At 42.9% G+C, this 13312-nt stretch overlaps 1 protein-coding gene across 3 annotated transcripts in view; it reads left to right on the forward strand.

Moving 5' to 3' along the window:
* Positions 1-13312, forward strand: part of BMPR1A (bone morphogenetic protein receptor type 1A) — a 140864-nt gene that overhangs the window by 69967 nt on the left and 57585 nt on the right. For all 3 annotated transcript variants that reach the window (XR_012754231.1, XM_075349000.1, XM_075349001.1), the window contains exon 3: positions 8236-8382. Coding sequence is in view for 2 of the 3 variants with exons in the window: in XM_075349000.1 (XP_075205115.1) it covers positions 8298-8382 (85 nt within the window). In the remaining variant the exon portion in view is untranslated. The remainder of the gene's footprint in view (positions 1-8235; positions 8383-13312) is intronic.

Here is a 13312-nt window from a genome sequence, read left to right on the forward strand (position 1 = left end):
TCCGATTCCGCGTAATTGCCAAGTGTCCTAGAGTGGGAATGACGAAAACAAGACCAAGTGTACCCCTCGCTGCCCAAGCCTGTGCTCCGATTCCTTCCAGGGTTGTAAGGCACAAGGGGTTACTTGGTTTGGGAGAAGGAAGTCTGATTTTACAGTTTACCCTCTGTAATATAGTCATGCACATTGACTATTTAACCATTTCAGTACGGGCAGAGGATCAATGTTTGACCAATGTAATATTGGTCTCTTGTGAGCTGGTGATCCCTAACTTGTGGTTGGTGGCCTCTGTCCATGTGGCGTGCCAGATGATTTGTCTTTGTACCCATAATGTGGAGTCCCCGATGCCGGACACTGATTTCACCTACTTAGTGATGGGGAATTCTGCCATTACAGGGCACAACACATTGTGACTTTTTTTGTTGCTGAATACAGTATATCGGTGTGATGCCTTTGGAAATGTTCACAGAAAGTGTTACCTGTGTGGAGTTTTCTGACGGAAAAATCCATGTAAAAAAAAAAAACCCAAAACAAGATGAGGCCACGAGCACTACAGGGGTAAGAATCTCCCCAAATCGTCAGTGTGCACCAGGACTTGCAGGTGTGTGGGGGGTGTTTGGTTGTATTTCTTTGCTATGTCATTTGATTCAGAAGTGAAATGTTTCAAGAATGACCTTTTTCCACGTAGGAAAGACTGGAGCCAAGTACACTGTTACCATTACGAAGATTAATCAGAAGGTTCTTTAATAGGTGCGTTTTTCATGTGGGTTTTGGAGCGGTAAATAAGTCTTTTATGAACATCCCCTTACAGCTACCTCCTGCATAATCATTTGTGTTTCTATGAGTATAAACCGCAGATTTTCAGATCCTAAGTAGTGATGAGTGAAGCCGTGGAAGTTGGGGTCCTGCTGGACTTTATACTAGTTATGTTCTGGACCCGGGACTCTGAACCCCAATGGAAGTCACTGATTGGGCAGCTCGGCTCTTCGTCCACATGCAGCCAGCCATAAACAAAACACTTCCGGGGGAAAGAAAGGGTGTTGTGTTGTGTTTTTTTTCCGTGCATACTACATTTGCTAACGCTCTTACTCCAGTGCGAGTGGATTGTGAGTGGACTTTGCAAAAAAAAAAAACAAAAAAAAAAAACAAAAACAGTTCGAGTGCCTTACATATGCAAACCACACAAGTGAGCATAGCTGTGATCAGGTGCACTCGGTGCTTGGCCCAGTGAGTCGCTTGCAGTGATTGAGCTCCCACACCGCAACATTGGCTTAAGAATTAAAAAGCCATGGCATTTGAAAGAAGGCGAGGGGCTGCTGGTAAGTCTTTGGCTTTACCCAGAAAGAAACGAGATTTGATGATAACTTTACATTTATTCCACATACTCTCCACTGATGTCAACACACTTCTTACATCAGTATTCCAAGTTCTTTAAGCCTAGCAAAAAGAATTTTGGTTGTGGTTCAAATTAGGCATCTGTAGCAGCCCTGGCATCAGAAATGGTGTGAAATTTGGTACCCTTGAGGTGTTTCTTCAGGTTTGCAAACAGATGATAGTCGGAGGGAGCTAGATCTGGTGAATAAGGTGGGTGCTCAACCAGCTGGAAGCCCACCTCTGCCAGTTTTGCTGTGGTCGCTTGTGCAGTGTGAGCGGAGATGTTGTCTTACAGGAGCAAGATTCCTTTGGACAGCTTACCACACCTTTTTGGTTTTCAGAGCTACTTTCAGTTGGTCCAAAAGTTCAGTGTAATACTGTGCATGAATGGTGGAACCCTTTTGAAGGTAGTCCACTAGCAGCACGCCCTCCTTATCCCAGAACACAGAGTCCATCACCTTAGTGGCTGATTTTTGCACCCTGAACGTCTTTGGATGAGGAGAACCCCTGTGCCTCCACTCTTGACTGCTCCTTGTTTTCATGGTCATACAAATAAATCCGGGTCTCATCCATAGTGACCAGTCGATCCAGGAAGTTCATATCAGTCCAGAAATGCTGAGAAATGGACCGGGAGGTTTTCACTCTAATGCTTCTCTGATCTGTTGTCAAACATTTGGGGACCCACTTTGCAGATAGCTGCCTCATGTCCAAATGTTCATGATAATGACATAAGCAAGTCTACGGGAAATCCCCATGATGTCTGCCATTGCTTTAGCTGAAATTCATCAATTCTCCAGTATGAGGTTGTGCACAGCATCGACCATCTCTGGAACAACAACCACTCTCGGTCGTCCGTTCCTCATCATTGGTGCTGAAGTGGCCAGTTTTAAATTTGGCAACCTGGTTCTTAACTGTGGAATATGAAGGGCATGAATCCCCCAATGTCTGCGACATCACCATGAATATCCTTCCCGGACTTTTGTTGCAGAAACAAGAATTTTATCACTCCTCTGCTTTCAGTTGCTGTGAATATCGCATTAGAATCCGCCATTTGTTTTCCTGCGTGCGTAGAACACTGTTGCCATAAGCAACAAACACAAACTTTTGAAAATGTATATTAGACACATAAGGCTTTTATGTGATGTAACATTTGTTACCATAGAAATGAAAAAAAGATCACAAAGTCAAAGACCTATCAGCAGCCCCTCGTAAATCAAAAGTCCAAAAATAATTGATTTTCATCAGTGTTTTGTCAGTTTCTAACATCGGTTTTATCAAGGTTTTTTTTTTTTCCAAGCTTCTTCTATCAAGCAAAAAGGAAAATTGTACAGTGTATGGATTGCACACGGATGGCAGGGAGTGTTGTCTTATTATTGGTATGGACCACTCCAAAAAATACACCAACATGAGCACAGCCCCAAAGACTTGAATTGCACATCGTTTTTTTTTCTTCTGGTTGGTTTTGAGCAGTCACTCGTTTTGTAAGCCTGAAGTGTCTGACGTTTGGTTTTTCGCTGTCATGTTGTGTGCTCTCACAATTCTTTTACACTATTTTTAAGGTCTGTTTTTGGTCGGTTTTAAAATCCCACTAAGTAATGAAGCTGCTGGTTTGTTAAGTTTAAACTCTGAGAACCCCCTTGAGAGGCATCTTGTGAGGCTTCCCGTTGATTTGTGTTGTATATGGAACGTTTACGTCATACACACCGGTATTGAGGTCCTGCGCACGCGCACTTTGATCTGCCCTGCTGAGGGCAGATCAAAGTATTGTAGTGCGCCTGCGCATGACCTCAATGCCGGCACATGTGTATGACGTAGACGCGTCATGCACCGCAGCTTCAGAATAAGGAAGGCCAAAATGGCCGGCGCCAGTCCTAGAGAACAGTGCCACCCATCCGACTGCTGTGCACCGGAGCGACCTTCTAGGTGAGTATTATAAAGTGTTGTTTATGTTCTATACAGCGGCCTGGGCGCTTATATACAGTATGTTAGAATGCTGTATATAAGAGCCCAGTGGTGGTGGCCGCAGCTTATAGGCCGAAAACATGGTGACCGATTCCCTTTAAGCTCTCTGCACCTACTTGTCCATCATGTTCTTCACCTTTTACCGACACTGGTCCGGCCCTGCTGCGCCATCTTGTGACCTCAACCTCTGACTGGCCAGAAGTCAAAAGTTACATCACAAGCTTTCAATGGAAGTCTGAGAGCCAGAAAGAGGCAGAGCAAGGCTATCCTAGAGTTATAGTGAGTTGTGTCCTCCAGCGCTCCATGAAACACTGGAGCTGCCGGCAGGTCACAAGTCCCTGGAGACTGACCGGAGCAATGCTGATAGAAGATTACGATGCCGGAGGGCGAGTATAAGACGGGACAGGGGAATTAGATTTAAAGCACCTCTACAGAGGGGAAATAAACAAAACTATTGGAGTGGGGCTTTAAATGATGCTCAGGAGCCTGCACATATGAACAGCGAGTCACATAGAGATGAATAGGTCCATTCTTTTCAGCATTTCTGAGAGGACCCGCTCCAAATCTGCCTGGAAAAAAAGAAATGTGTGAACACACCCTTTGTAAAATAGTTCCTGAATAGCTGGGGGTTGCCATCACTGCTGGCTGCTGATACCATTTGGCCAAACAAAGCAGGACTTGATTGAACCCCCATGATGATAATTTGGTTGTCACCAGCACTTCCTGTCCTGAGGCGATCAGCTCCGAGTGTAAACAGTCGCATCCTCAGCTGTGCTCCTGGTGATTGATAATGGCTTGATGGCTTTTTTTGTCTTAATATTATATATTTATATTCTGTTGGATCTCTATGCTTCTAAGGATGTACATTTTTTTAGACATATAAATGGTTTTACTTTATTGATACCCTTAAATTGCCCAAATATATTTTTCTTACAGGATTTCTACAAATGCATCTCAACAAAGTAGAATATTTTAAAGTTTAATTTCAATAATTCAGTACAAAAAGGGAAACACAAATATTATAGAGTCATTACACACAAAGGGATCTTTTTCAAGTTTTTACTTCTGTTAATGTTGATGACTATGGCTTACAGCCAATGAAAACCTAAAAGTCATTATCTCAGAAAATTAGAATATTATATAAGACCACCTGAAAAAGGTTTTTTTAGGCTATGTGCCCACGGGAGATTAAACCTGTGGATTTATCTGCGGAAAATCCGCGGATTTTCTGGATTTTACAGATAAATCCACAGGTTTTAGCATGTACAGACACTCCCCATGTTATCCTATGGGACATGGGGAGTGTGTGTGTTCATGCTGCGGATGTCCCGCAGCCGCACGTAATTGCATGTCAATTATTTCTGCGGAATTACCTGCAGAAATCCCGGCCCTCCACTATGGAGATAGAGGCCAGGACTTTCGCAGGTAAGCCGCATCTATTTCGCTGTACTACCACAGCTAAAAATAGCTGTGGATTCAAGCGAACAGCTGCGGGAAACCTGCGGATATATCTGCAGGTGCAAACTCCCGTGGGCACATAGCCTTAAACTCAGAAATGTTGGCGCCTACTGAAAGGTCTGGACAGTAAATGCCTCAATACCTGGTCAGGGCTCCTTTTGCATGAATTACTGCATCAATGTGGTGTGGCATGAAGGTGATCAGCCTGTGCACTGCTGAGGTGTTATGGAAGCTCAGGTTACTTTGATAGTAGCCTTCAGCTCGTCTGTATTGTTGGGTCTGGTGTCTCACATCTTTCTCTTGACAATACTGCAGAAATTCTCTATGGGGTTTAGGTCAGGTGAGTTTGCTGGCCAATCAAGCACAGTCATACTGTGGTTATTAAACCAGATATTGGTATTTTTCGCAGTGTGGACAGGTGCCAATTCCTGCTGGAAAATGAAGTTTCAATCTCCAAAAACCTTGTCTACAGAGGGAAGCATGAAGAGCTCTAAAATTTGCTGGTAGACAGCTGCGCTGACTTTGGTCTTGATAAACGGTGGCTCTACACCAGCAGATGACATGGCTCCCCAAACCACCACTGATTATGGAAACTTCACACTGGACCTCAAGCAGATTGGATTGTGGCCTCTCCACTCTTCCCCCAGACTCGGGACCGCGATTTCCAAATGAAATGCAAAATTTACTTTCATCTGAAAACAATGGCTTGGACAGCTGAACAACAGTACTGTTCTTTTTCTTCTTGGCCCAGATAAGACCCTTCTGGCTTTGTCTATTGGTCATGAGTGACATGACACAAGGAATGTGACAGCTGTAGTCCATGTCCTGGATATGTCTGTGTGGTGGCTCTTGCAGTAGTGACTCCAGCAGCAGTCCACTTCTTGTGAATCATCCCAAATTTTTGAATGCCCTTATCTTAACAATCCTATTAAGGCTGTGGTTATCCCGGTTGCTTGTGCACCTTTTTTCTACCACACTTTTTTTCCTTCCACTCAACTTTTCAATTATTATGCATTGATACAGCACTCTGTGAACAGCTAGCTTCTTTAGCATTGACCTTTTGTGGCTTAGGCTGCTTTCACACATCCGGTTTTTGCTGAGCGGCACAATACGGCGCTTTGCAGAAAAAACACAAACTTTTTCTGCCGCCGGTTGCGTTTTTTCCGCATACACTTGCATTAGTGCCGTATTGTGCCGCATGGCCTTGCACTGCGTCCATTTTTTGCCATTTTTCTCCTCAACCCTAGCTGTAATCCAGATACATTAACAAATTAACTTTTTGAGATGCATTGTTATCATGTGATGCATCAGTTTTCTATCGGGCCTCCTATACCGTGATCTAAAATAAGAAAATGAGTGCTCCTCTCTTTACCAATCACTTGCTCCGGGAATTTCAACAAAGTGTAGCATGTAACCAGCACACCCAGCGTGGCATTAATACGTCACTATTACAACCAGTGCTCATGTGTCAGGGTCTCCAGTCATAGCTCACACAGGTCCTTTTCATATCTCACCCATCAGTATTGGATTGGGGGTGCTTGGCTCTTGGCCCAAATGCCGGGGGAGTGAGTGCTAGCATTGCTTTCCCTGCATGCACCGTGTATGCTTAGTAGTGGTAGAGAAGGGCAATTGCAGCATCAACCCACTCACTTTAATACCCTGAATCACCGCGCCCAAATAGATTACACTCCCAGTCAAATACTCCATTGGGTGGCCAAAGATGGAGCCCATTGACCTGATATTGATGGCCTGTCCTAATGAGAGGATTGTGTTGTCCTTGATCCAGTCCATCCGATGCTGGTTTCCCTTGACGGGCAATGGAGTTTGTCCCCAGGCATGTTATAATTTTCAGGGCCTGAAAGCTCTCCATTTTAGCTAGTAGATGGGCAGAATACAGCCATTATTTGTGTGGTGACCTCCGGTCTCAGGATATCTCTGTTCTGCAGGTGCCAAGTACATGGCATGTTGTAGCCTATCTTGCAGCACATGATCGTCTTGCAGTCTTTTTTGATTTTAATATGGTTCCCCCCTGTTGTTAGCCTGTCTCCCTTCCCTTGTGGTGATGAATCCTTTTTGTTTCCTAATTACTGAGAAGTCACAGATGTGTGAAAAGTAGGCCACAGGTCGAAGGCTGCGTGCCCCGTACCCAGCGAAATTGGAAATGACGAATCCTTTTGCTCCACCACTAATTTGCCTGTGTGTTAAATAGCTCCAGAGCCCCAATTAAAAAGCAAAGTTCTTAGGTTCTGATGAACAGACAGATTGAGTTATTTATGGTGGAGGCAGCCACCAACCGTAATTGAGGCACATCCTTGAACAAATACAAATTATTCCATTCAGGAATAGCGCCAGGCTGACAGGGTCGTGCAGGTCAAGCTCACCGAAACAAGAGGCCAAATGAAAGCCAAAATTTGCTTTCCATTCATCTGAACACAAATCGCCTTTGTCTGCTTTAACTGTTTAGGTGTGAGTTTCACCACAATTTCTTTGAGGCTCAGTTTTTTTTTTTTTCCAGAAATTGGTCCAGTGGTAAAAATGTAGAATTTTGTACTAGTCACAAAGTAAATTGTGTTTTGTTACATGATTTAAATTTTTCAGCTAAAATATTTAAAGGATCTCTCTATCAGTTTATTAATGTGAGGTTCTCTATCTGCAAGCCACAAAAGTGGAGCCGATTGATGTATAGTTTTATATTGAAAAAGATCCATTATAATATGTAATAGAATGGTTTCATTGTCTACATCTAAGAGGGAGTCCACTGGGCGTTCCTAGAATTCAGAACCACCCACTGGACTTACTGATGTGGTCCACTCCTCAGCCAACCCCTTCTTTAAATACCATGTTCCCCAGTGTAAAATAAGATACTTCCCTCCTGCACAAAGCAACCCATTGATCACTGCTTGGCTCCAGTTCTCCCATGGCTTCACAATGTCACACAAGCCCTGGGAGACCCTGCACCAGCATTGCTAGAGGTGTGCTGACTCTCCCAGGACTTGCCTAACATTGGCTGCATTGCTGGCATAGAGTAACAATTGGCACTCACTAAGGGAAGTGTGAGAATTGCAGCCCATTAGTGCCCCCTGTTAGGCTGCAGTGCTCAAGTGTGATAACAATATCCTGTGAGACCCAATGTCAACATTGTTGTAACGACGCCAGTGCGAGAGGTATCAGTTATATTTATTTTATGTGGAAATATAGTACTTAAGGGGTTATCCGAATAGTTGCCAACCCCTTTAAGACATGTATTTATTACAATTGCTGCTGACACTGGGATTTTATTAAATATTTCCACAAAACTATATATTGATCTCATCCGGTGTTTAGGGCCCAGCAGATAGGGCTCCTTCATCAATGCGTCAGATTATGAATTATTACTCAATTTCTGTATTAATTCTCACAAGGATCTATCACCCTGAGTCATTCATTCTTCTGATTAATTTACAGGATCGCTACCAAAGAAATATCTGAGGACGTTGCATATATCTCCTCTTCTCTGGTTTGATGAAATGCTGTCATTAATGAACATCAAAATGACAGAGTGCATTATGGCCGCTGTGCTCGGGTGTATTTTATTAGCAGTTCACAGTCAAGGTGAGTTATCATGTTTCATGTTACTGTCAGAAAACTTGGGCTTTTTAAGCATTCTGGACATGTCTATGGCTATGTAGCAGATTTCTGTGCATTTTGTATTCTATCGCTTTTCTCTAATATCCACTATTAAAGGGAACCTGTCAAGTCCAGGATGTCTATGATTACATGTCTCATTTCCCCCTGTATGTTGCAGTCTGCTTATTATTGGTCAGCCGCTTTCAGGGGAAGAAGTACACGCCCCCAGTGGAAAAACAGTGGTAACACACTCCCTTTTACTTTAAAATAAATTATAGCTGAAACTTTACCAGCTAATATCTCTACAATGAACAGGAGAAATGAAAATCTGTTTAACTCCGCTCTGCAGCCACTGTTCTCAGATGTGGGGCCAGTTTACCATACTCAGATCAATGAAAGGTCCTCTAATTTAGCTGGCTAACTAGAGCAGTATCTACAGAGAGAAAATGAAGTTATATTCTCCCTGCAACCTCCTACTTGCAGTCATTGGACGGTGCAGAGAGTGTTGCTCTAATCGCCCTCCTGTGTTTTGATTGACAGTCTGGTCTGCTGAGTATGCAGTGTATGTGTGTATATCAGGCTATCAATCAATGTGTCGGGCCATTATTGAAGCGCAATCACTATATAGTGAATGGTGACTGCAGGGAGGGTGTGACCTTGTTTTCTTGTGGTATTTGTGGTTTCAGAAAGTCGAGTACACAGGATTCAAAATTTTATTTACCTACAGAATTCCCCTATATATGCAGGTAAATTGCGTCTCTGGACATGTCCGGATTCCTTTTACTTGATCAGAAATATGCTTCTCTGTGAGATCGCACGTGTCAGTGAGTCTCAGCCGCCATAACGTCACTGCACACCAGGAACGCTACACACAATCTGCAGTGTTTCATATGATCTTACCGAGCACCCAAATCATCACTATTTGGCCCATGTCAGTCATTAGATTACACTTCTCACCTTTCTTATATCCAACAGCAAACTTCTAGCACTTACTGCTCACTCTCTGCCAACCCATTGATTGCAACTATTGTAACAAGATAGTGTTGTTCACCTCACCTGTATATTGTGGATGATCACCTTCAGAGCAAAGCTTTGTGATGTCCTTTTTTTAATTTTTTAAAAGTGTTGACCTGATAGAACGGTGCAGGAAGCCTAAGGCCCCTTTCACACACCAGTTTTTTGCCATCAGTCACAATCCGTCAAATTTTGAAAAAAAGAATGGATCTGGCGACTGATGCTGCTGGATCAGTTTTTTTTTTCTCATTGACTTGTATTAGCGACGGATTGCGACAGATGGCCTCACGTTTCATGGATCCGGCAAAAATTGTCCGGAGGACAGAGACAACTGACAAAGTAACATTTTTTTTTTTGTATACGTCGAAAAATCGGACAGCAACGGATTCGTCACCGTCCGTCGTTTGGTAGAATGGAAGCCTATGGGCGCAGGATACGTCGTAATCCGTTAAATGACGGAATCCAGCGACTGTGTTTTTTTTTTTTTAATTGACCATGCTCCAATTTATTTTATTCAGTATCAAATAGCCAGCCAATCGGATCAGTCGAAAAACTTATCCGTCGCATCAGTTTTTCCACAATCTGTGACGGATCCGTCGATCAGTTGAGCCAACAGATTGTAACTGATGGCAAAAACCGATGTGTGAAAGGGGCTAAGACAGCCTGTCTCCATAAGTTATACGGGTCTGTCCTGTGCGCCTATCTCTGAACTACATCTGCCCGAATAAATGTGCCCATAGGTCCCTCATGGGCATTACAGGACACGGTGACTTCTGGGTGTGATGTGTCTCCATATCGGGGCTGTCGCCATGTGCTGACATTTTCCAGTAAAGTATATTATATTGCCTGTGCTCACGTTCCATGTGTTGTTGTTTCTTTTGCTCCTGACATTGTAGTCACAGTGAGAGAAGCCATCCTTCCCCATCATGGCCAGAAAATATTGAATTTGTTGACCTCGTTCATTTCATTAATGCACAGCTTTCTAAGTGTATAACATCTTGTACAGTTTTTGCCATACAAAGTGCTATTGCATACGTTCCGAGATGCCCCTGGTGCACTTATTAGGGAGGGATTGAAGTGTTAGCCCTGTTACAGTTGGAAAATAGGACATATTAGAGTGTACAAACATTTTAGGGTTTCACTTGCATGTGTAATCAAGCATGGCAACTGCATATATGTCCTTAGCTAATTTCAGGTGACCATAGGCCTGAGTGTATTACTGGCCTAACCTCGGCTCTAATATCCGTAGTCAGGCTGGATTTTGTGTCCATCCTACGGGCACTAATGTGCCTTTTATACACTAGTCTGAAACTGCTATTGAATTGGTTTTCTGGAATAAGTTTCTTTGGACTTTTTATTTGAACTAGCCTAAAATAATAAAAGTTGTTGCCTTCTGCTGCACCAGCAACACTTCTCCGCCACCACATCAGTCTTTGTTTACAGGCTGCACACATCACCACTGCAGCCAATCACTGAGCTCAGCAACTCTGCCGCTGTAGCCTGCAGCCGCTGAGCCGGGGCAGCAGAGGGCGAGTAACAGCGACGTTTATTATTTATAACTCGTATAACCCACTTTGTTAAAGAAACTGGTTCCCATAAAATCCCCTGTAACACCTTGTGCCCATGTTGAGTTTTTTACCTCAGTATTTGTTCCACTCCTGGTGTTGGTTACAATCAGAGGAAAAGTATTATAGAAACACGTCACCACTTCTGCGGTTTTTTTTTTTGTTTTTTTTTTTTTACCCACTCTTGGTTTTAGGTTACAAATACTGAGGTAAAAACTCACCAAAACCCCCTTGAGACCACATGCTGAGTATCTCATCTCGTACCAATATGACACATCCCGGGGATACGCTGAGGGTCTTGATGACCGATCCCCATCACATGCTGCTGTCAGTGGAGAGGTGCTGGTAATTTCTGTTCCCACTGACTGGCATGTATTAGGGCCTCGTTTTCTAGATAGATGCAGGTCCCTTTGCTGGGATTCACATGGACTCTACATGTATGGGATCTTTGTGTTTCTGCCATAAATATGAGAGGAATGCCCCCTTAATCTGGCATAGTTTGTAAGCCTCAGTTTTCCTTCTCCGTTATAGGCAGCCATTTCAGATTACGTATTAAATTCCCATGTGCCTCTCCCTGAAATTATAGTAGTTCATGACAGTTCAGTGCATCAGTCAATGACATGTAATGTGAATTCTCCTCATAAATTCTTTCCGCATTAAATGAAGTGAAATATTTCAGTTTTCTTTGCCACAATTGGCATAAACTATAAATCTGCCATTTGCAACTTGCAATATAAAATTTGTGATAAATTATGAGCTGAAAACAGAAAAACCATTGCATCTTATTGTAAGGATCCATAAAAGTAAGGACCATATTTCTGATCGTAGAGACAGAATGACACTTGCATTTGTATAGAATTAGGCAGTTTTGCTGGTATGCACTCGAGGTAGATGCCAACTACTGCCTGGATCGAAGCAATGTGCGGAGTTATTGTCCAAGTCACCGCTCCGATCAGTGTATAGCGACTGGTGCCCAGGTAGTGCGGTATTCTTTTAATGGGGACTGTTTTGTTTCCCAGCATCAACCACTACACGTTAAATGGAGCTGCAAAGCACCGCTATATTCAAAGTGTTTACATTTAGCAGCTGATGGCGCAAATAACAGCTGACCAAGGCAGTGGAGGTTTCGGAGGTGACAGGTGTCATATGCACACCAACAGCAAGCTGAGTTTCATGACCTGTCCTAAAGAAAAGTCAACAAATTTGGGGAACCTGACAACTCCTTTTAAAGGGAATATGTCGTAAAAAACACATTTAAAGCTCACCAATCACCAGGATTTTCCTATATAAACTAAAGCCAGTGCTATACTGGAACGATCATGCTGATTCTATACATACCTTTAGTTGTCAGCTAGTATGTATAGGTTTTGAAATACAAGCAAGCAAAGTTTCTAAAATGAGCAGCTTTTTGATTGACAGCAGCTGTTGATCAGCTAATATCTGGGGTGGGTTTTGATAGTGATTCTCGCAGTCCTGCCTTCCGTCCTTTCCCTCCTTCCCCTATCTGTTGCTTATCCTAATTCTATTATAGAAGCATTTTACTAAGTGGCTAGAAGGACCTTTGCTAATGTGATACCCATGTGACCAGAAGGGGCGGGGCCTCAGACAACAGAAAAATGTTGGTTCCTGGTATCTTCTATGTTAGCTGAGGGCCCCACCCCTTTCTGGTCACATGGGTATGACCTCAGCAAAAGTCCTTCTAGCCATTTAGTAAAACACTTCTATAACAAAATTAGCATAAATAACAGGGGGAGGACAGACAGGCAGGGGGGCGGGAATCACTATCAAAACCCACCCCAGATATTAGCTGATCTGCAGCTGCTGTCAATCAAAAAGCTGCTCATTTTATAAATTTGCTTGTGTTTCAAAACCTAATACATCCTAGCTTACAACTAAAGGTGTGTATAGAATCAGCCTGATAGCGCCAGTATAGCACTGGCTTTAGGTTATATAGGAAAATCCTGGTGATTGGTGCGCTTTAAACCCAAGTTTTTGTGTTATATATCTTTAGGTTTTTTCCTTATTTCTGTATAGGGTTTACAGTAAGGCTCTATATTATCACACAGCATTACAATGACTGAGCTTGGTGATTTTGCTGAACACTTCTATACACATCTGACCAATCACAATAGTTGTCACAGCTGACCGTGCTCCCCTGCACTCAGTATCATTTGGACTCAACACAACAGCAAGTGTTTGATCTCATCATTGTGGCTATGTACATGTGGTGTTTCCTGAAACAGTAGGAAGTTAGTCTGAAAATGGCAAGATTTCATTTTTGAGTTTAATGCAGATTGTGCCATAAATAAAAAAAAACAACAAAACATTATCAATAT

Source organism: Anomaloglossus baeobatrachus, chromosome 5 (genome assembly GCF_048569485.1).
Source record: "Anomaloglossus baeobatrachus isolate aAnoBae1 chromosome 5, aAnoBae1.hap1, whole genome shotgun sequence".
Classification (NCBI taxonomy): Eukaryota; Metazoa; Chordata; class Amphibia; order Anura; family Aromobatidae; genus Anomaloglossus; species Anomaloglossus baeobatrachus.